The sequence below is a fragment of the Staurois parvus genome, unplaced genomic scaffold, assembly GCF_062004578.1.
Source record: "Staurois parvus isolate SC_StPar_1 unplaced genomic scaffold, SC_StPar_1.0 ptg002124l, whole genome shotgun sequence".
NCBI lineage: Eukaryota > Metazoa > Chordata > Amphibia > Anura > Ranidae > Staurois > Staurois parvus.
The window spans coordinates 193,077-215,084 of NW_028319920.1; the positions used below are offsets into that span (position 1 = coordinate 193,077).

At 48.9% G+C, this 22,008-nt stretch overlaps 1 protein-coding gene across 1 annotated transcript in view; it reads right to left on the minus strand.

The window, feature by feature from the left end:
* ST3GAL3 (ST3 beta-galactoside alpha-2,3-sialyltransferase 3) overlaps positions 1 to 22,008 on the minus strand; it is a 115,800-nt gene that overhangs the window by 12,144 nt on the left and 81,648 nt on the right. Inside the window, exon 5 of the mRNA XM_089665094.1 lies at positions 13,550 to 13,696. Coding sequence (XP_089521220.1) covers positions 13,550 to 13,696 — 147 coding nt within the window. The remainder of the gene's footprint in view (positions 1 to 13,549; positions 13,697 to 22,008) is intronic.

Below are 22,008 nucleotides of genomic sequence, written 5' to 3' on the forward strand. Positions count from 1 at the left end.
AGTTCTGGCTAAAAACTTGAGAAAAGTCTAATGAGTTTAAGCAATCATTCCCTATAGAGGTCTCTGGAATACTTTCGGTTGAAGCGAGGTGAAGGTGAGCAGATTAATTGCCCAGAGCAGCCCATTTATAGATATTAATTTGGACCCGTGTTAAGCAGGGAAGTGAAGCAAAACTATCGGTCAGGCTTCCCCAGCCTTGTTCTAGAGCTGCACAACCTTCCATGCACTGGTGGAATTGTTTCGAGGTTCCTTCGACTCTTCCACCCCTGGTTTGAGTCCTAGAACGCAGGAGGTGTTGTTTCTGCCCGTACTGAACAGGCCCAGTGGCCCCGATGATTGGGTTGGGTGTGCAGTGACCGATGAAGGCTATTTGTGAAGTGATGGATTGTCCTCTCTCCCTCCTTCCGCCGGCCCTGTGATTGTGATCTAATGGCTCGGGGAAGATTAATACGATTATCTGTGCACTGCCTGGCTTGTTGGGATAAGTGAATGAGATGGAGAGTTAGTTATCTGTCTGAATGAGAATCATCGGCGGCTTGGCATGGTGACATATGGGCGATTAATCTCTCTCCCCGCTGATTTAGTGCTTCCATCCGCCTGCTGAGCTCTGGTTTGCTCAGGCCAGACGTGGACAATAAGGAATTAGGAGCTCGTTCTCCTCTACAAGTCGCCAGTAAATGAAAACTGAGAGGTAAATATCCGATGACAATGGCATCCCATTATCTTTATGATGACTTGCAATCCGTTATTATAATGCGGTTCCCTTGGGTCTTTCCTCTTCCATGCTCACATTGCATTACAGCTCCTCTTTAGTTTTCTGCTTGGCGAGCCAGCCACAGGCAGAGGTTTCCACAATGGATTTACATATCTGAGGTTCCCACAGTGGCCACTCCAGATGGTTCACAGCAAGGCTGCACAGACACACACAAAGTCCAGGAGATGGTCAGATCAAACTTGTAGCCAACAGCGGTCTCACAGTGGCCACTCCAGATGGTACACAGCAAGGTTGCACAGATAAACGTAGGGTCCAGGAGATGGTAAGTTCAAGCTCTTAGCCAGCAGCAGTCTCACAGTGGCCACTCTAGATGGTTTGCACCAAGTTGCACAGATACACGTAAAGTCCAGGAGATGGTCAGTTCACGCTGGTAGCCAACAGCGGTCTCACAGTGGCCACTCCAGATGGTTTGCACCAAGGTTGCACAGATAAACGTAGGGTCCAGGAGATGGTCAGTTCAAGTTCGTAGCCAGTAGTAGTCTGACAGTAGCCACTCCAGATGGTTCACAGCAATGCTGCACAGATACATGTAAAGTCCAGGAGATGGTAAGTTCAAACTTGTAGCCAACAGTGGTCTCACAGTGGCCACTCCAGATGGTTTGCACCAAGGTTGCACAGATAAATGTAGAGTCCAGGAGATGGTCAGTTCAAGTTCGTGGCCAGTAGTAGTCTGAGAGTAGCCACTCCAGATGCTTTGCACCAAGGTTGCACAGATACACGTAAAGTCCAGGAGATGGTCAGTTCAAACTTGTAGCCAACAGCGGTCTCACAGTGGCCAATCCAGATGGTTCGCACCAAGGTTGCAAAGATACACATAGAGTCCAGGAGATGGTCAGTTCAAGCTCATAGCCAGTAGTAGTCTCACAGTAGCCACTCCAGATGGTTCACAGCAAGGCTGCACAGATGCACGTAAAGTCCAGGAGATGGTCAGATCAAACTTGTAGCCAGCAGCAGTCTCACAGTAGCCACTCCAGATGGTTTGCACCAAGGTTGTACAGATACATGTAAAGTCCAGGAGATGGTCAGTTCAAGCTGGTAGCCAACAGCGGTCTCACAGTGGCCACTCCAGATGGTTTGCACCAAGGTTGCACAGATAAACGTAGAGTCCAGGAGATGGTCAGTTCAAGTTCGTAGCCAGTAGTAGTCTGACAGTAGCCACTCCAGATGGTTCACAGCAAAGCTGCACAGATACGCATAAAGTCCAGGAGATCGTCAGCTCAAACTTGTAGCCAACAGCGGTCTCACAGTGGCCAATCCAGATGGTTCGCACCAAGGTTGCACAGATACATGTAGCGTCCAGGAGATGGTCAGTTCAAGCTCATAGCCAGTAGTAGTCTCACAGTAGCCACTCCAGATGGTTCACAGCAAGGCTGCACAGATGCACGTAAAGTCCAGGAGATGGTCAGATCAAACTTGTAGCCAGCAGCGGTCTCACAGTAGCCACTCCAGATGGTTTGCACCAAGGTTGTACAGATACATGTAAAGTCCAGGAGATGGTCAGTTCAAGCTGGTAGCCAACAGCGGTCTCACAGTGGCCACTCCAGATGGTTTGCACCAAGGTTGCACAGATAAACGTAGAGTCCAGGAGATGGTCAGTTCAAGTTCGTAGCCAGTAGTAGTCTCACAGTAGCCACTCCAGATGGTTCGCACCAAGGTGCACAGATAAACGTAGAGTCCAGGAGATGGTCGGTTCAAATTCTTAGCCAGCAGGTAGTTTTGGTTTTGTTAAAATTACGAAAGCTGAACTCCAGCATCATCAAAATGTGGTGCAGCTTCTTCCAGAGGTGGTGTAAGAGTCGCAGTCCTGGGGACAACTCTTCCATCTGGGCCTCATTTTCACACGTATTACTTGTTAAATTTGACCTCCAGTCTTCCCTCCAGTCTCGCACAGTTGTACCGGCTCCTCTCCTGGACTTAAATGGCTTACTCTGATTTCACTGCACACTGTGAGCTCCTCACAATGTGCATTAGAAGCTGCGGCAGGTCAGATAGAGCTCCGCCTCATTTATTATGATTAAGTACTATTATTATGTCAACACCAGTGGTGGTCAATGCCTGTCTCCAAGGACCCTTCTGCACTCCTGAGTCTCCAGCCACCTCCTTGCACTCCTGTGTCTTCAGTGCACCCACATGACTGCAAGTTAACTTCCATGATTCGAAGTATGCCCCTGAGCACCCCCATCTCCAAGTTCACCCCTGTGTGCCACTAGGACTCCAAAACACCCTTGTGTCTCCCCCCAGCCTCCAGTACACTCCTTGGTCGTCTGGCTCGTTAAGCTCCTCCACTAGTAACCTCTACTGCCTCTCGACCTCCAGGAACACTTGTGCAATCACCTGGATTTTCCATCTCTCCGTGGGTACGGATTCCTGTCCATGTCAGATGACACCAAAATGGAATTTTTTGGTCTTGGAACAAAATGTTATATGTGGCAGAAAAACTGTATGGTTTGTTCTTGCTTGTCTATGAAAAAGGTGGCTCAAGAAATCCACTTTATTGTGGACCTTCAATTGTCCATTTCAAGTAAAATTCCTCACATGACTGAAGGCCGACCACCCAGAACTATTATACAAGACTGTCTCTAGCACATACAGAAAAAAATTGGCATTAGAAGGGCCCCACGGGGAGGTGGGACATACCACAGTCACTAGTGGGACATACCAATGCCAACAGTGGAACATACCATTGTCACTGGTGGGACACACCATTGTCACTAGTGGGACATACCAATGCCAACAGTGGAACATACCACTGTCACTGGTGGGACACACCACTGTCACTGGTGGAAAATACCACTGTCACTGGTCCTACACACCATTGTCACTAGTGAGAACTGCCACGGTCACTGGTGGGACATACCACTAGCTTTACAAAATTCGTCCTCTGCACAAGCTGGGTCTTCTGAATATATGTAGGGCCCTGTATACACACACTGATGCCACGGTGGTGTGATTTCAGCAGGAGGGACTTACGGGAGTGAAAATCTGGCAGAGCAGGCCAGTCCTCCGATCTTCCCCCTTTCCTGAGATTGTATGGATGATGCCCTGGCATTTGGCCACATGACCAGCACTGGATGGATCCTGGAGCAATGGCTTTCTCACAATGAGCTTCTCTTCTACCCTGTAGATCCTTGGTGCATAAGCTGTGACCCAGGAACAGTCATGTGGCCCTTTGGAACTTTTTGTGCAACCTTTGAGACCCCTGCAGACACTAATCTGTGTTTCCCTACTGCCCTATTATAGTCGTGATCACGAACAGTCTCATTTATTGTGTCTCCAGTCTATGACTCTCTGGAAGCATGTTCTCAGTCTTCAACAACTCCTGTATCCCTTCACAGTCTCTGACAGTCTCATGCAGCGTGTGTCTCTTGTATCATGCCCATAGTCTCTGACCATCTCTTGCATCACGCCAGCAGTCTCTAACCATCTCTTGTACCTTGTTCAAAGTCTCTAGTCACCTCTTGTATGATGCCTGCAGTCTCTGATCCTCTCCTGTATCCTGTCAACAGTCTCTGACCATCTCTTGCGTCACACCTGCAGTCTCTGACCATTTCCTGTCCTGTACCATGTACACAGTCTCTGCCCATCTCTTGTATCATGTCCACAGTCTCTGATCATCTCCTATATCTATGTCCACAGTCTCTGACCATTTTCTATACCATGTCTATGACCATCTCCTGCACCATGTCTACAGTCTCTGACCATCTTTTGTACCATGTCCACAGTCTCTGACCATCTTTTGTACCATGTCCACAGTCTCTGACCATCTCCTGTACCATGTCAACAGTCTCTGACCATCTCTTGCACCATGTCCACAGTCTCTGACCATCTCCTGTACCATGTCAACAGTCTCTGACCATCTCTTGCACCATGTCCACAGTCTCTGACCATCTCCTGTACCATGTCCACAGTCTCTGACCATCTCTTGCACCATGTCCACAGTGTCACCACGTCCACAGTCTCTGACCATTTTCTATACCATGTCCACAGTCTCTGACCATCTCTTGCACCATGTCCGCAGTCTCTGACCATCTCTTGCACCATGTTCACAGTCTCTGACCATTTTCTATACGATGTCCGCAGTCTCTGATCATCTCTTGTACCATGCCTATAATCTATATTCTGTTGTGTCTCTGCTGTCCCTGAGACTGAATATTAACTTAATTTATTGTGTGGCCCCTTGTTTATGTTGGGGGCCGCACTTGAGTCCCCTCATATCACAAAGGCTAACTGCTGTAGATTATATCAGGGTAGGAAGGACAGATACGGGGTGTCATTTACGTTTCCTGGGCTCCCCTGACTTCACGGGACAGATACACACAATCCTTCGTACAGGAAAACAGATACACGAAGTGTGAACACAAATGAGTTGAGTAATTGCAGCCCTGGAGGTGGAAGTGTCTATTGATGAGCCAGGCCCCGTTCATCACCCTCGGGTAACGATCAATCTCTTCCATTGCGTACAATCGATCCGAAGTATCCCAGTCATGGTTCGGCTAATGTGGGGCCATTCATCTTTCTGACACCTGGATGTGCAGGGAAGGGGGAGCGGAGAGCCCTGGGAGCCCACAGTCACACACCTGATACAAATACGGAGTGAAGGGCCACAATGGACAACCAGATCTTTCCCAGGAGAGAAACATGGAGGCTTCCAATGGTGACCTGACCCTTCTGGGCTCAGGTCAGTCATTGGTCAGCCACAGACCTGGAACAAGTGTGCAAATCAAGACTTCAGACATATCTATGACTTTCCTAATCTTCTTTTACATCAGCAACTCAAAGTACTGAAGACAGAAAAAGCCAACCAACCAACATCTTAAGGAGGAGGACACCATCTGCATGGAGGTTGTATGGTCTCCCCATAGAAGTTCATTGGTATCTGACCAAAGTAACTCTATTTGTGTGTCTGCGTTGGGGCATTAGAATGTAAGCTCCTCTGGTGCAGAGACTGATGTGACTGTGGGGGAGGGGACATTAGAGTGTAAGCTCCTCTGGTACTGAGACTGATGTGACTGTGGGGGAGGGGACATTAGAGTGTAAGCTCCTCTGGTACAGAGACTGATGTGACTGTGGGGGAGGGGACATTAGAGTGTAAGCTCCTCTTGTACAGAGACTGATGGGACTGGCTCAGTGATCTCTGTACAGCGCTGCGGTATATGTCAGAGCTATATAAATGTATAATAATAATAGTGTGTGACTGTGGGGGAGGGGACATTAGAGTGTGAGCTCCTCTGGTACCGAGACCGATGTGACTGTGGGGGAGGGGACATTAGAGTGTAAGCTCCCCTGGTACAGAGACTGATGTGACTGTGGGGGAGGGGACATTAGAGTGTAAGCTCCTCTGGTACAGAGACTGATGTGACTGTGGGGGAGGGGACATTAGAGTGTAAGCTCCGCTGGTAAAGAGACTGATGTGACTGTGGGGGAGGGGACATTAGAGTGTAAATTTTTGTTTATTAAGATCTTGCAAACAAAAAACATCATAAAAATCATATTTACATATATACAGTATAAAAATATGTATAATTAAACAAAACCAGCTTACTTCAGCAAAATAACAAATCCTGACCGTCACCTAAACACCCCCTCAGGCTAAGAAACGATTAAACATTCACCCCACACATTCATCCCACACATTCATCCCAAACATTGATCCCACACATTCATCCCACACATTCATCCCAAACATTGATCCCACACATTCATCCCATACATTCATCCCAAACATTGATCCCACACATTCATCCCAAACATTGATCCCACACATTCATCCCAAACATTGATCCCACACATTCATCCCACACATTCATCCCACACATTCATCCCACACATTGATCCCACACATTGATCCCACACATTCACCCCACACATTCACCCCACACATTCATCCCATACATCGATCCCATGCATGCAGCCTTTCTTCAAAAATCTGATGTTACAAAATCTAGGGGACGTGAAAGGACAGAAAGAGAAGCCACGCCCCCAAAGACTGACAGACAGCAGCTACGGGGACCTGACATTCCTCCACACCTTTGTCCAGGCTCCCGGCCTCCACCTGTCCTTCTCAAGACCCCGAATCTTCCCAACCTCACCCAGAATGTTGTTCACCACCACCTCGACAGGAAGGATTTTTTTGCGAATGGAAACCTGACACCGTGCATTCCACGTGTGGTAACAGACTACTAAGCTAACTAGAAAAAGTGTCTCAAAATCAAAATCCCGGTGAGTCTGAAAGGCTCCGTAAGACCACTCCGCGTAACTCAAGCGGGAAAGGAAAGGGATCCCCAGAGCCCCACCCACCCGCTTGTAGACTTCTATATTGAAGGGGCACTGAAGCAAGAAATGGTCCATCGTCTCCTCCACTCCACCACACTCCACTCTTGGACAACCACGGTTCTCCGCAGAGCGATGCTTCAGGTTGCCCTTCACATAGAGTCTGCCATGGAACGAGAGCCAGGCCAAATCCCGAAACTTTAAAGGGATTCTCTCCAGATTCATCAAACGCAGACCCTCCCTCATAACCGGGCCTGGGCAATCCCTCAAGGCCAATGGCTTGCTAAAGGCAGATTCAACAACCCTCCTCTCCAGGGCCTTCCTAGGAAGAGATTTAATTTCCTCCGCCGTCACTCACCATTGCCGAAGCATTTTCAGACACGGGGCAACATAAGCCGGGAGCTTACCATGTTGGACCCTCAGGCTTTTCACCGGCCCACCATTCTCCCAGCTCCGTAGAAAAGGCCTAAACCAGGACTGAAAAATACCAACCCACCCAGGCGGTTCCTCTGCCAGCATGCTACCAAAATTATGTTTCAAAAACATCAGAGAAAAGAAAACCACCGGGTTGACCATACCTAGGCCACCCATCCGCCTGGGAAGGTAGGTTACAGACCTCTTAATGAGGTTCAGTTTGTGCCCCCATAACAGCTGGAAGAAACAACTGTAGATCTTCGCATAGAGAGACACTGGCAAAAAACAGACAAAGCTGACATACAGAAATACCGGGATCAGGTAAGTTTTAATCAGGTCAATCCTTTCCCTGTAAGAGAGTTTCCAATCCTTCCAGCTGGCCACCTTGGCATCGGCATCTTGTAGCCTGCTTACCCAATTTGCAAGGCCGTAATCACCGGGACCAAATCTGATGCCTAATACTTTAATTTCCTGCTGGGGCTCTGGGAAGGCGTCCGGAAGGGTAAAGCCTTCGCCTTCCTCTCCCATCCAGAAAACCTCACTCTTATCCTGATTGATCTTTGAGCCAGATGCCTCAGCATACTGTTCCATCACCGAGACCACCTCCTCTGCCTCCTGCGTCCCGGAGATGAAAACAGACACGTCATCAGCATACGACCCTCAGAGGGGGCTCCCCAGGAATGCCCAAAGGAACTCCACACAATGGTCCGCTCTCTAACCTCCGAATGAAGGGATCGATTACAAACGCATATAGCAGAGGACTCAAAGGACACCCCTGACGCACACCTGAGCCAACCTCAAAGGGCCGTCCAATCCAACCATTCACAAGCATGAAGCTTTCAGCCCCTCTGTATAAGGTCTTTAGCCAATCGATAAAGCCCCCCTCCAGGCCATACTTGCCAAGAAGCAGCCATAGGTACTCATGATTGACTCGATCAAAAGCTTTGGCCTGATCCAATGCCAGCAGGAACTTTCCCCAGCCTGCAGCCCTGCACCGCTCCAGGGCCTCCCGGACAGCTAACACCGCTGAAAAAGTGCTTCTTCCCTGAACCGAACAGTGCTGATGGCGAGAAAGTAAATTGCCCGCAACAGACGATAAACGCCAGAAAATAATTTTTGCCAATATCTTCCTATCAACATTGAGAAGGCTAATGGGCCGCCAATTCTCAATTCTCGAGGAATCCTTACCCTTTGACAGAAGAATCACTGCAGATTGTCGCATGGAGGGAGAGAGTGAACCCTCTCTCAGACAGCCATTAAACACCTCCACCAAATATGGGGCCAGAGTCACCTTAAAGTGCTTATAAAACTCGGCTGTCAATCCGTCTGGCCCAGGCGACTTCTTCATGGCAAGCTGATCAATAGCTTTCACCACCTCATCTGCCGTGATGTCCTCTGTCAAACTCACAAGAGAACTGCCATTTCCCAGTCCTGGAGTAGAGTCCAGAAAACCCAACATGCTTGCCCGATCGAGGTCCCTCCTACCCAGGAGGTCAGCATAATATGACCTTGAGGTTTCCAGGATCCCTGACTTGGACTTTGTCAGGGAACCCGTACTGTCAACCAGGCCTACAACTGACTTAACTGCTCTACCTTGTTTGCAGTTCTGGTAAGGGTCGGGCGAGTGATATTTCCCATAATCCCTTTCCAGAACCAAAGAGGCATGCCTGTCATATTGACACTGCCTGAGCAAGAGTTTGACCTCAGAGATCGCTTCTGGATCTCCATTATTCGAGACAAGCCGATCGAGCTTCCTCCGCAGACGCTGGTAGGTGACATACTTATCAAGCTGTTTATTCCTTCCTATGGCCTTGAAAAACCCAACGATCCTTCGTTTTGTAAGCTCCCACCACTCGGACTTACTGCTGCAAACGTCCATGATTGATACCTGTGCCTGAAAAAAATCCTCAAAGGATTGACTCACCTTCTCATCGTCCAGGAGTGCCGAATTCAGCTTCCAAGTACCCCTCCCCTTAGGTGGTGTATCGGGGCCACTCAGAGTCACAGACAGAATACAGTGATCGGAAAACTCCACCGCCTGACACACTGGTGCCGAGAAGGCGGAGTTCCCCTTTAAAAAAAACCTATCTATTCTACTCTGACTAGAACCTCGCTGAAAAGTGAATCCCGTGTCGTCTGGGCAGCAATGAATGTGCACATCAACCAGACCTGCCTCTCTAGCTATTTTGTTTAAAAAAAACCCGTCACAGTCCAGCCTGACTCCGGTCCCTCTCCTGTCCTTAGTCCTAGTGACGGTGTTAAAGTCACCACCGAAGACAACTTGCTGGGCTGTAAAAAGGAAAGGCTTGATCTTCATGAAGAGGCATTTCCTGTCCCATTTTGTCTGGGGCCCATAGATGTTAATCAGGCGCAGGTCCTGCCCCCCCATGGAGACGTCTAAGACCATGCATCTCCCCATTTCTACCTCAATAATCCGCCGACAGGTTACCATGCCGGAAAAAAGTACCGCAACTCCAGTGTAAGGCTCGGCCGCAAGAGACCAGAAGGAGGGGCCGCGCCTCCACTCCTTCTTCGCCATATGAACATCCCCCAAACTGGACAACCTGGTCTCCTGCAAAAAGAAAATGTCAGCATCAAACCTGCTGAGCAAAAATAAGGCCATGTTACGAGCGCTTACTGATTTTATGCTGGCGACATTAATGGTCGCCACCTTCAAAGGAGTGGGAACCGCCATCAGGATGATCGAGGTACCCGTTTCTTAGCCTGCTTACCCCCCTCCCTACTTGGAGACCCTACACGCTTCATAGTCCTCTGTGATTCCTCCTCCATGGAAACCAGAGACTCATCACCTGAAGATCCCTCATCCTCCACCTCAGATAACACATCAAATGTATTTGACACCTCCACCCTCCCAGGGTCAGGTACAGGCACATCCTTCTTCCGCTTCTTCTTCCCAGACTTCCTTTTTGCCTCCAACCACTCCATATCATCATTTGATAAACCGGCCCGCAAAGCCCCCTCCCCTTCCCTTCCACCATCACCAACAACATCATCCACCCCACTCTCTCCACTCACCACAGCAGTCCCCCCAACCTTCACCCCAATAACCCCACCATCATTCACTCCACCCCCCAGCGCCTCACGCGCTCTGACCCTCCGACGCCGGGGAGGGGGGGTCGGTGCAACCATACACATTGGTCCAGTTCCCTCCACAGCCCCCACTACCTCTGGGGAAACTGACACAGGAGGATCAGACACAACATCCACGGACACTGACTCAGGGGGCACAACACAAGGAGATGACACATTAGAGGGACCATCAGACACTGGGACCACAGGGACAGAGACATTGGGGACCCCTGGCCCAGCCTCCCTCTCCTCTGCCTCCTCCATGTCCAGACGAAAAAACTCTTCCACCAAAGCTGACTGGTTGTGCATGGCCTCAGGGCACCGGTTGTAGGAATGGCCAACCTTATCACACAGATTGCACCTGATGATATTACAATCCTTAGCCAGGTGCCCCAGATCCTGACATAGAGAGCACTTCATCTCTGGGCATGAGGAGGCGAAGTGACCCCGAGAACCGCATTTATTGCAGAGCTTGGGCTGTCCAGGGTAGAACACCACAATCCTGTCCTTCCCAATGAAGGCTGAGGAGGGAAGATGCTGGACCACATTCCCACACACATACAACCTCATCTGCACCGACCACCCACCAGTCCATATCCCTCTCTCATCCACAATCTTCTTCAGGGGTGCAAGTAGCTCCCCAAATCTCCTCAGCCAGACAGCCAAGTCAGCCGAAGGAATGGACTCATTCCGTACTAGAATGGTGACCGTCTTCACTAGAGGTTGGCGTGAGACAACCTTTGGGACAAGTCCCCTCCACTCCGGCAGACCCTTATACATGTGTTCATACTTCCCCCAGAATATATCCAGAGACTCGGGGCGCACAAAGGACAGATCATATTCAGTGGATCCTACAGGGCTGATCAAGGCGAAGATGTCATCCGCCCTAAACCCCATCTCCAAAATCCTGTCCACCACCGACAACCTGACCGGGGGAGCACCCCCACCCTCCCATCTGAGCTGCACCAAATTCCTCCTCCTGAAGGACAGGGGTGCAGATGGCAGACCTGCAGCAGACCTCCCCCCAGAGCTGACAACATGATGTGACCCCCTCCTCCCAGCCAGAGCCCCAGCATAGGTCTTATTTGCAGCATTAGATGTAGTGGACCTTAAAGCTGCACCCCGCCCATTGGTTGCAGGAACCTCAGAGCCCCCGCTCTGCAGACCACCATCAGAGGCAGCAGCAGTCCCTCCATCCACCAACACACAGGCATTCCCCTTTCCAGCATTGCAAGCACTCTTATCCATATCTTTCCTTTCACTCGTGGCACTACTGCTCCCAGCAGACTCACTCACACCAGATGCTCCTGTCTCCCCCTCCCCCAACATACTCCTCTTAGGCAAAAGCCTTCCACTCCTGGTCACTCTCCCCTGGGTTTCAGCAACACCTTTCAGAGTGCTGCTGACAATTTCCCTCCCACCATTTTCTGCTGCATTTGCAGCCATCAGCAGGGATTGTCCAGCAAGTGTGTCAGATCCCCCCTTTACCTTCCCCCCAGCAGAGTCCACAGTCACAGGGTTCCTGGTATCAGAGTCCACAGTCCCAGCAGAGTGCAGTCCTGCAGGCACAGCAGCCATCTTCCCTGCAGAGCTCTGTGCACACACAGGAGGATTTCCCTCCAAAACACTGCAGTGCACATGGCTGTCCACACTGGAGTCCAAAATGGCACTTTTAATAAAGCGTGGCTTTTCTGTTTTTTTTCTCCTTTACAGGACCAGGTACAGAGTCCTCACCGTCATCTTCATCCTCAGAGTCCTCAGAAAAGCGGAAAGTTCTTCCAATTAGGGAAGACTCCAATTCCTCAATGTACTTCAGCAGTCCTCCGCCATATTCCTCTACCTCCTGTGCTGTTCCTCCAGCTTGCTGTGGAGGGAGGGAAGCAGAGGCTGACATTTCCTCCAGGGAAGCAGATCCTGAGGTGGATGGGATAGCAGGGGCAGCATCCAGGACCCCCTCCTCACTCTCCACCCGTACTGCCGATGCTGGATCCTTACCGGAGTCTCCCTTCATCTTCCGGAACCTTTCCTCATTCCGGAACTTTTCTCTGAAAGCTCCGCTCTTCTCCTTCAGCGTCTTTACCAGATTCTGCTGCTTCTTGATGGCGACCTCCAAACCTTTCATCTCCGGCTTCATGCTCTGCCTCTTGCTGCTCCATGACTTGTCATGGAGAACTTTCTTCTTCTTGTAGTCAGTTTTCAGACTCACCAACTTTTCCTCCTCCTTTGCGATTCTCACCAGATAATCAGCAACCCGCTCTCTAAAGACAGGGAGGGATTCCCCACTTTTAGGGCCACAGCCAAGGTCTTCAGGTGCTGGTAAAGTATGGGAAGGCAAGCTGGGTCCCTCAGGGGGAGCATGGTCTGAGCCTAGCCCAGAAGAGGCCATGTTTCTGGGGCCAGGCGAGCAGGCCTGGCCCCCTAGTGCCTGGAGAGGGAGAGCAACTGCAGCACAACCTCTCTGGTGCAGAGTGTAAGCTCCTCTGGTACAGAGACTAATGTGACTGTGGGGGAGGGGACAATAGAGTGTAAGCTCCTCTGTACAGAGACTGATGTGACTGTGGGGGAGGGGACATTAGAGTGTAAGCTCCTCTGTACAGAGACTGATGTGACTGTGGGGGGGGCATTAGAGTGTAAGCTCCTCTGTACAGAGACTGATGTTACTGTGGGGGAGGGGACATTAGAGTGTAAGCTCCTCTGTACAGAGACTGATGTGACTGTGGGGGGGGCATTAGAGTGTAAGCTCCTCTGTACAGAGACTGATGTTACTGTGGGGGAGGGGACAATAGAGTGTAGAGCCAGTGGGGGGGGGGGAGGATCCCCTTGGAATGGTCAGGGCAGGCACACAGACCTGGGAGCTCCAAAGCACAGATGCCACTATTGGAGTCCCTGGAGAAGCACACATGGGTGAGATGTGATTTGTTCAGGACGACACCCTCCATGCAGTAGCCTATAGAGTCTGAATCTACATTCACTTAAAGACACATTACACCCTCGTCTTACCCCTCTTCCCATCAGTCCATTATTGAACGGTAGCCCGATAAAGCTGAACGCTGCCTCCTGGATGAAGTAGGGGTTCAGGATTCGGATCTCGTGTGGCTCCCGTGGCACTCGAGTGGCAACTGACTTCCAGAAACCATCAGAAGCGCTCTGAGAAAGAGAAATGGAAGAGGATGGGTGAACGTCACTGCCCGAGGATGGAACAGACATAGTTACATATTTTACATAGAACATATTTTTGCTGCTTTCATTGATGTATTCCATTCTGTATTTCATAACCCGTACCGATCACAGAACTCCGAAAAACTGTCCCTGAGGAAGTCTGAACTCCCAAAAACCGGTCCCTGAGGAAGTCTCTGTCGGATAAGATTTCCTGTTCATTATTTTAACAGCGATTGATTGCACTGTGTGTGTTGGTGTTCAGACCAGACCTTTAATCTCTGTGATCAGGGTCACTTCCAGCTGTCAGGACGCTCATCGCCATACAGGACTGTCACCGCTGAGATCCAAATTTCCCACTTGGAGTGCTTTGCATTACATCGCTTCCTAGAAGACCCAACACACCGAAACGGGGGTGCAACTACGAGTCATGGGGCCCCATCGACAACCTCTCTACAGCAGCCGACAGTGTCCACGATGAGAATATGGGAGGGGGGGGGGGATTACCAAAGCTGGAGCACACAAAATCTGGCGCGGCTCTGCACAGAAACCAATCGGCTTCCAGATTTTATTACCAAAAACTTAGGCTGGCCATACATTATACAATTTTCTTGAGATTTTTACTTTAGATTTACCAAAAACCATATAAATAGGAGGCCAAACCCAAACAACACTTTCAGTTGTATCCAATTAGGTAGGCCCTACCCACATGGAAGAAAAATATATTTGAAATAAATTTAAAAAATATTCTTCCCAAATTTATTGCCATATATTTGAAATGCTACAATTTTGGCCGTATTCAATATATGTTAATATATATATATATATATACACACTGTATGTTGAAATGTGTTTTTATTACAAAATATATGAAAAATATTTGTAAAAATACATTTCAAATATACTGTATGTCTTTAAAAATGCTTTTACTCTACATTTTTTGAATTCCTTTACCAATATATGAAACAATATATGTTAAAATGACTTTTTTATATGTAAAAAAAAAAAATCTGAAGAATATATATAGAATAAATATATTTTAAAAAAATATATTATTTTGATTTTTTTTAACATACAAAAAAGTCATTTTAACCACCTCCCGTCTGGCTCTTGTATATAAACGGCCGGAAGGTCGCAGTGAAGGGTTGTGTGGCCGTTTATAAACGGCCTCCCTGTCCCGATTGTGCGTGCTCCCTGGAAGTGCGCAGCACCGCGATCCGGTGCCTGCTGTGTCCTCCGGACACAGTGGAACACCGATCATCGTACGGGACCTCTGTGTGAGGTCCTGATCATGTGATCACTGATTGGCCAATCAGTGATCACATGCAGAGTAGTAAGCAAGATGTCACTTCTGACATCATTGCTTACTACGTGTGAAATCTGTGAATGATCACAGAGATCACATGGTACAAGGCTATTCACAACAGCCTTGTACTATGTGACAAGCTGTGACCAATCACAGCTCACACAGTATTTCTCAATGGCTGCAAGAATGCAGCCAGAGAGGAGAAATGATTGCTTTTACAGCCTTTATGGGTGTAAAAGCAATCAGTGTAAAAAAATCTTCATCACCCCCCACAAGTAGTACAGTGTCACCATGGTGACACTGTGCTGCTAGGGTGACAGTATGTAAAAAACAAAAAAAACCAAATAATAATATAAAAAAATAAATAAATGTAAAACAAATGTTTAAAAAATTATAATTTTTGGTTATAAACTAATTTGGGTTTTTTTTTTTTACTAAAAAGATAATGGAATACATTTTGGCCGAGATTTATGATGAAATATTATTTATTTGCAAAATTTTATAAGAAAAATACTTTTTTTCAAAATGTTTGGACTTTTTCATTTACATTGGAAAAAAAATTAAAATCCCAGCGGTGAATAAATACCACAAAAATAAAGTTTTATCTGTCTCAAAAAAATGCTGGGTACAGTGTTGCATGACCGCGCAATTGTCATTCAAAGTGTGATAGCGCTGAAAGCTGAAAATTGGCATGGAGAGGAAGGGGGGGAAGTGTCCGGACTGGAAGGGGGGAAAGTGTCCGGACTGGAAGGGGGGAAAGTGTCCGGACTGGAAGGGGGTGGGAAAGTGTCCGGACTGGAAGGGGGTGGGAAAGTGTCCGGACTGGAAGGGGGTGGGAAAGTGTCCGGACTGGAAGGGGGGAAAGTGTCCGGACTGGAAGGGGGTGAAAGTGTCCGGACTGGAAGGGGGTGGGAAAGTGTCCGGACTGGAAGGGGGTGGGAAAGTGTCCGGACTGGAAGGGGGGGGGAAAGTGTCCGGACTGGAAGGGGGGGGGGGGGGGAAAGTGTCCGGACTGGAAGGGGGGGAAAGTGTCCGGACTGGAAGGGGGGGAAAGTGTCCGGACTGGAAGGGGGTGAAAGTGTCCGGACTGGAAGGGGGGGGAGAGTGTCCGGACTGGAAGGGGGGGAAAGTGTCCGGACTGGAAGGGGGTGAAAGTGTCCGGACTGGAAGGGGGGGAAAGTGTCCGGACTGGAAGGGGGTAAAAGTGTCCGGACTGGAAGGGGGGGAAAGTGTCCGGACTGGAAGGGGGGGAAGGTGTCCGGACTGGAAGGGGCTGAAAGTGTCTGGACTGGAAGGGGGAGAAAGTGTCTGGACTGGAAGGGGGGGAAAGTGTCCGGACTGGAAGGGGGTGAAAGTGTCCGGACTAGAAGGGGGGGGAGAGTGTCCAGACTGGAAGTGGGTGAAAGTGTCCGGACTGGAAGGGGGGGAAAGTGTCCGGACTGGAAGGGGGTGAAAGTGTCTGGACTGGAAGGGGGGGGGTGAAAGTGTCCGGACTGGAAGGGGGTGAAAGTGTCCGGACTGGAAGGGGGTGAAAGTGTCCGGACTGGAAGGGGGGGAAAGCGTCCGGACTGGAAGGGGGTGAAAGTGTCCGGACTGGAAGGGGGTGAAAGTGTCCGGACTGGAAGGGGGTAAAAGTGTCTGGACTGGAAGGGGGTGAAAGTGTCCGGACTGGAAGGGGTTAAACTCTGGGATAAAGTGTATAAATGTAGCAGGGGAGTATGCCAAAAAATAAATGCCGTTTCCACTCCTTGAAATTTGTTCTTTTAAGAAATAAACTCAAAAGATTGACTTGAACGATAGGATATTACAGGGACCAGAGCTGGGGATAAAAGGGATACCAGTTGTAGTAACAATACTAATAATACCCATGAAGACATTTTATATTATGCCAAAATTATTAATGCTCCTGCACAGAAATATACACAGAATATAACTGGATAGAACATTTATAGGTAAAGTTGATCCAGGGAATATCTGATTGCCTCTCGGGGGATCAGGAAGGAATTTTTTCCCTGCAGGAGAAAATTGGATCGTGCTTTGCTGGGATTTTTTTTTTAATTGTAAAAAAATGTTTAAAATTGTAAAAAAAAAAAATTTTTAAATTGGAAAAATCATAAAAAAAAGTACATTTTGTAATTCGGGGGTTAGGGGGGTCCTGTCAGGTAGGCTGTAGAGGGCTCTGTGATTTCTAACGGCAGCCATAGGTGGCACTATGAAGTAGGAAGTGATATCTGACCGCGATGGTGCCACCACCATCCGGATCGAAGTTCCGGGGTCGGTTTGGCACCATGTTTTACTGCACCACCATGGCTGTCAAATTGGGAGCAACATATGCGTCGGTGCAGCCGTTGCGTCCCAATTGACATGTAGAGGACCCTGTGTAGGCAGACAAGGCCCTTCCACAGACATCCGCCGTACATCCGCCGTGTCAGGCCTCATTCTTTATGACACGTTGGGTATATTTTCACTTTTAGAGCACAGATTAATATCACAAGGCTGATCTCTCAGCACTCACTCCCCGGTATGAAGTGGAGGCCTTTCCTCCAGGCCATGATTAACATGTCAGATATCGCTTGCGTAGCTCCGCCCTTTACTAAAAGTTGTTTTCTACCTGGAGGGCCTCCGGGTGAAGTTCTGCCTAGTTCTAAGACACTCCCTATGGTGTCACCAACCAGAGCACTTTGAGGATCGGCCGCAGGGCTGGAGGAGAACGATGAGTGATAAGAAGCAGACCGGATTGCACAGCTGTCAGGGTGACGATGGGGTCAACTGCCGCAAGACCGCATATACCAGCCACAGATGGATCGAAATTCAGCCAGTTCAGCAAAGGACCCCACTGGCTGTCTAAATACCTGAGCAGGGGCTGCATGCCACTGGATGCAAATGCTGTTCAGCTGACAATTTGCCATCCGGCTCATTCAATTTTTCAACTGAAAGATGATGGGTGGAAGGGTGGCAATGGGGGGACACACTGAGCGAATTTCAGCCAGTTCATCAGGAATTGGGAAAAATTGCAGAGTATGGCCAGCTTAATACTGAAGAGTGTAGACCAGGGTTTCTGAACCAGCGTTCCTCCAGAGGTTGCTAGGGGTTACAATGAGCAATGTATGCCTCTCAGATAAGTTCCCACTGACTCTATTGATCTGTTTAGCTATCTGTAAGAGGGTAATCCTTCCCACTGACCACCAATGTGAGGAACATTCTTCCCACTGATCACCAATGTGAGGAACATTCTTCCCACTGATCACCAATGTGAGGAACATTCTTCCCACTGATCACCAATGTGAGGAACATTCTTCCCACTGACCACCAATGTAAGGGACATTCTTCCCACTGACCACCAATGTAAGGAACATTCTTCCCACTGACCTCCAATGTAAGGGACATCCTTCCCACTGACCCCCAATGTAAGGGACATTCTTCCCACTGACCACCAATGTAAGGAACATTCTTCCCACTGATCACCAATGTGAGGGAAATTCTTCCCACTGACCCCCAATGTAAGGGACATCCTTCCCACTGACCCCCAATGTAAGGGACATCCTTCCCACTGACCACCAATGTAAAGGACATTCTTCCCACTGACCACCAATGTGAGGAACATTCTTCCCACTGACCACCAATGTAAGGGACATTCTTCCCACTGACCTCCAATGTAAGGGACATTATTCCCACTGATCACCAATGTAAGGAGCATTCTTCCCACTGATCCCCAATGTAAGGGACATTCTTCCCACTGACCACCAATGTAAGGGACATTCTTCCCACTGACCACCAATGTAAGGGACATTCTTCCCATTGATCACCAATGTAAGGGACATTCTTCCCACTGACCCCCAATGTAAGGGGCATTCTTCCCACTGACCCCCAATGTAAGGGACATTCTTCCCACTGATCACCAATGTAAGGGACATTCTTCCCACTGACCACCAATGTAAGGGACATTCTTCCCACTGACCCCCAATGTAAGGGACATTTTTCCCACCGATCACCAATGTAAGGGACATTCTTCCCACTGACCCCCCAATGTAAGGGACATTCTTCCCACTGACCCCCAATGTAAGGGACATTCTTCCCACCGATCACCAATGTAAGGGACATTCTTCCCACTGACCTCCAATGTAAGGGACATTCTTCCCACTGATCACCAATGTAAGGGACATTCTTCCCACCGACCCCCAATGTAAGGGACATTCTTCCCACTGATCACCAATGTAAAGGACATTCTTCCCTCTGACCCCCAATGTAAGGGACATTCTTCCCACTGACCCCCAATGTAAGGGACATTCTTCCCACTGACCCCCAATGTAAGGGACATTCTTCCCACTGATCACCAATGTAAGGGACATTCTTCCCTCTGACTCCCAATGTAAGGGACATTCTTCCCTCTGACCCCCAATGTAAGGGACATTCTTCCCACTGATCACCAATGTAAGGGACATTCTTCCCTCTGACCCCCAATGTAAGGGACATTCTTCCCTCTGACCCCCAATGTAAGGGACATTCTTCCCACTGATCACCAATGTAAGGGACATTCTTCCCACTGACCCCCAATGTAAGGGACATTCTTCCCACTGACCCCCAATGTAAGGGACATTCTTCCCACTGATCACCAATGTAAGGGACATTCTTCCCACTGACCCCCAATGTAAGGGACATTCTTCCCACTGACCCCCAATGTAAGGAGCATTCTTCCCACTGACCCCCAATGTAGGGAGCATTCTTCCCACTGACCCCCAATGTAAGGGACATTCTTCCCACTGATCACCAATGTAAGGGACATTCTTCCCACTGACCCCCAATGTAAGGGACATTCTTCTCACTGACCCCCAATGTAAGGGACATTCTTCCCACTGACCCCCAATGTAAGGGGCATTCTTCCCACTGATCACCAATGTAAGGGACATTCTTCCCACTGACCACCAATGTAAGGGGCATTCTTCCCACTGATCACCAATGTAAGGGACATTCTTCCCACTGACCCCCAATGTAAGGGACATTCTTCCCACTGATCACCAATGTAAGGGACATTCTTCCCACTGACCACCAATGTAAGGGACATTCCTCCCACTGACCCCCAATGTAAGGGATATTCCCACCAATGACCATCACCAGTTGTCATGAGTTGTAGGTACAGTAACTTTCACCAAGGGTACCCTGAGAATGGAAAGGTATGTCAAGGGTTCCTCTGTGATAAAAGAGTGGAGAAAGACTGGTGTAGAGGTTTGGTTTCATTTTATCATCAAGAGGCCAGGCCTGTCCTGGATCGAGCTTACATAATTAAAGCGATAGCAAACTCTAAAAAAAACAAAAACACCTGGCCGCTTGGTTGGCCGAGCCGTGATGACCTCACTCCTGGGAGTCTTGGGTATCGTTCCTTCAGGGCGCATGCGCGGGTGATGTCACGGGCTGCCTGAATGGTGCATGTTTGGGAGATATTTATTTTACCTACAGGCAAGCTTGATTATAAGAATTACCTGGAGGCCCTTCCAGTGCGGACACTTTCCCCCCCTTCCAGTCCGGACACTTTCCCCCCCTTCCAGTCCGGACACTTTCACCACCTTCCAGTCCGGACACTTTCACCCCCTTCCGGTCCGGACACTTTCACCACCTTCCGGTCCGGACACTTTCACCCCCTTCCGGTCCGGACACTTTCCCCCCCTTCCGGTCCGGACACTCTCCCCCCCCTTCCGGTCCGGACACTTTCCCCCCCTTCCGGTCCGGACACTTTCCCCCCCTTCCGGTCCGGACACTTTCCCCCCCTTCCGGTCCGGACACTTTCCCCCCCTTCCGGTCCGGACACTTTCCCCCCCTTCCGGTCCGGACACTTTCCCCCCCTTCCGGTCCGGACACTTTCCCCCCCTTCCGGTCCGGACACTTTCCCCCCCTTCCGGTCCGGACACTTTCCCCCCCTTCCGGTCCGGACACTTTCCCCCCCTTCCGGTCCGGACACTTTCCCCCCCTTCCAGTCCAGGCCAATTTTCAGCTTTCAGCGCTATCACACTTTAAATGACAATTGCGCGGTCATGCAAAAGTCCAAACATTTTTTGCAAATAAATAATCTTTCTTCATAAATCTTGGCCAACATTTATTCAGTTAACTTTTTAACAAAAAAAAATTAAATAACCCAAATTAGTTTATAGCCAAAAATTATAATTTTTGTTTTACATTTTTTTTTTTTTTTTTTTTTTTACATACTGTCACTCTAGCAGTACAGTGTTACCATAGTGACACTGTACTACTTGTGGGGGGTGATGAAGATCTTTTTTTTTTATTAAACTGATTGCTTTTACACCCATAAAGGCTGTAAAAGCAATTATTTTTCCTTCTCTCTGGCTGCATTCCTGCAACCATTGAGAAATACTGTGTGAGCTGTGATTGGTCGCAGCTTGCCACATGGCACAAGGCTGTTGTGAATAGCCCTGTACCATGTGATCTCTGTGATCATTCACAGATTTCACAAGTAGTAAGCAATGATGTCAGAAGTGGCATCTTACTTACTGCTCTGCATGTGATCACTGATTGGCCAATCAGTGATCACATGATCGGGACCTCACACAGAGGTCCTGTACAGCAATCGGTGTTCCACTGTGTCCGGAGGACATAGTGGGCACCGGATTGCGGTGCTGCGCACTCCCAGGGAGCGTGCACAAGTAGGGGGCAGGGAGGCTGTTTATAAACGGCCACCTGCCCCTACACTGCTCCCATCCGACTGTTTATATACATTGGGTCGGACGGGAAGTGGTTAACCAATCTAAAAAAAAAATTGTTCGTCGGGCAATACGTAGTGTTGACGTCTTCCGTATAAGTGGAAGTGATGTAGTGTGCGTGTGACCTTGTAGCCACGCCCTTCCGAGCAAAACGAGCAATATACACAACAATGAACAGCAATGAGTATAATATAATTTATTACATGACCTATATATATATATATATATATATAAATAGTGATACATAAAATATAATCTGCAGCATTCCGGTTTCATGACCTCATTGG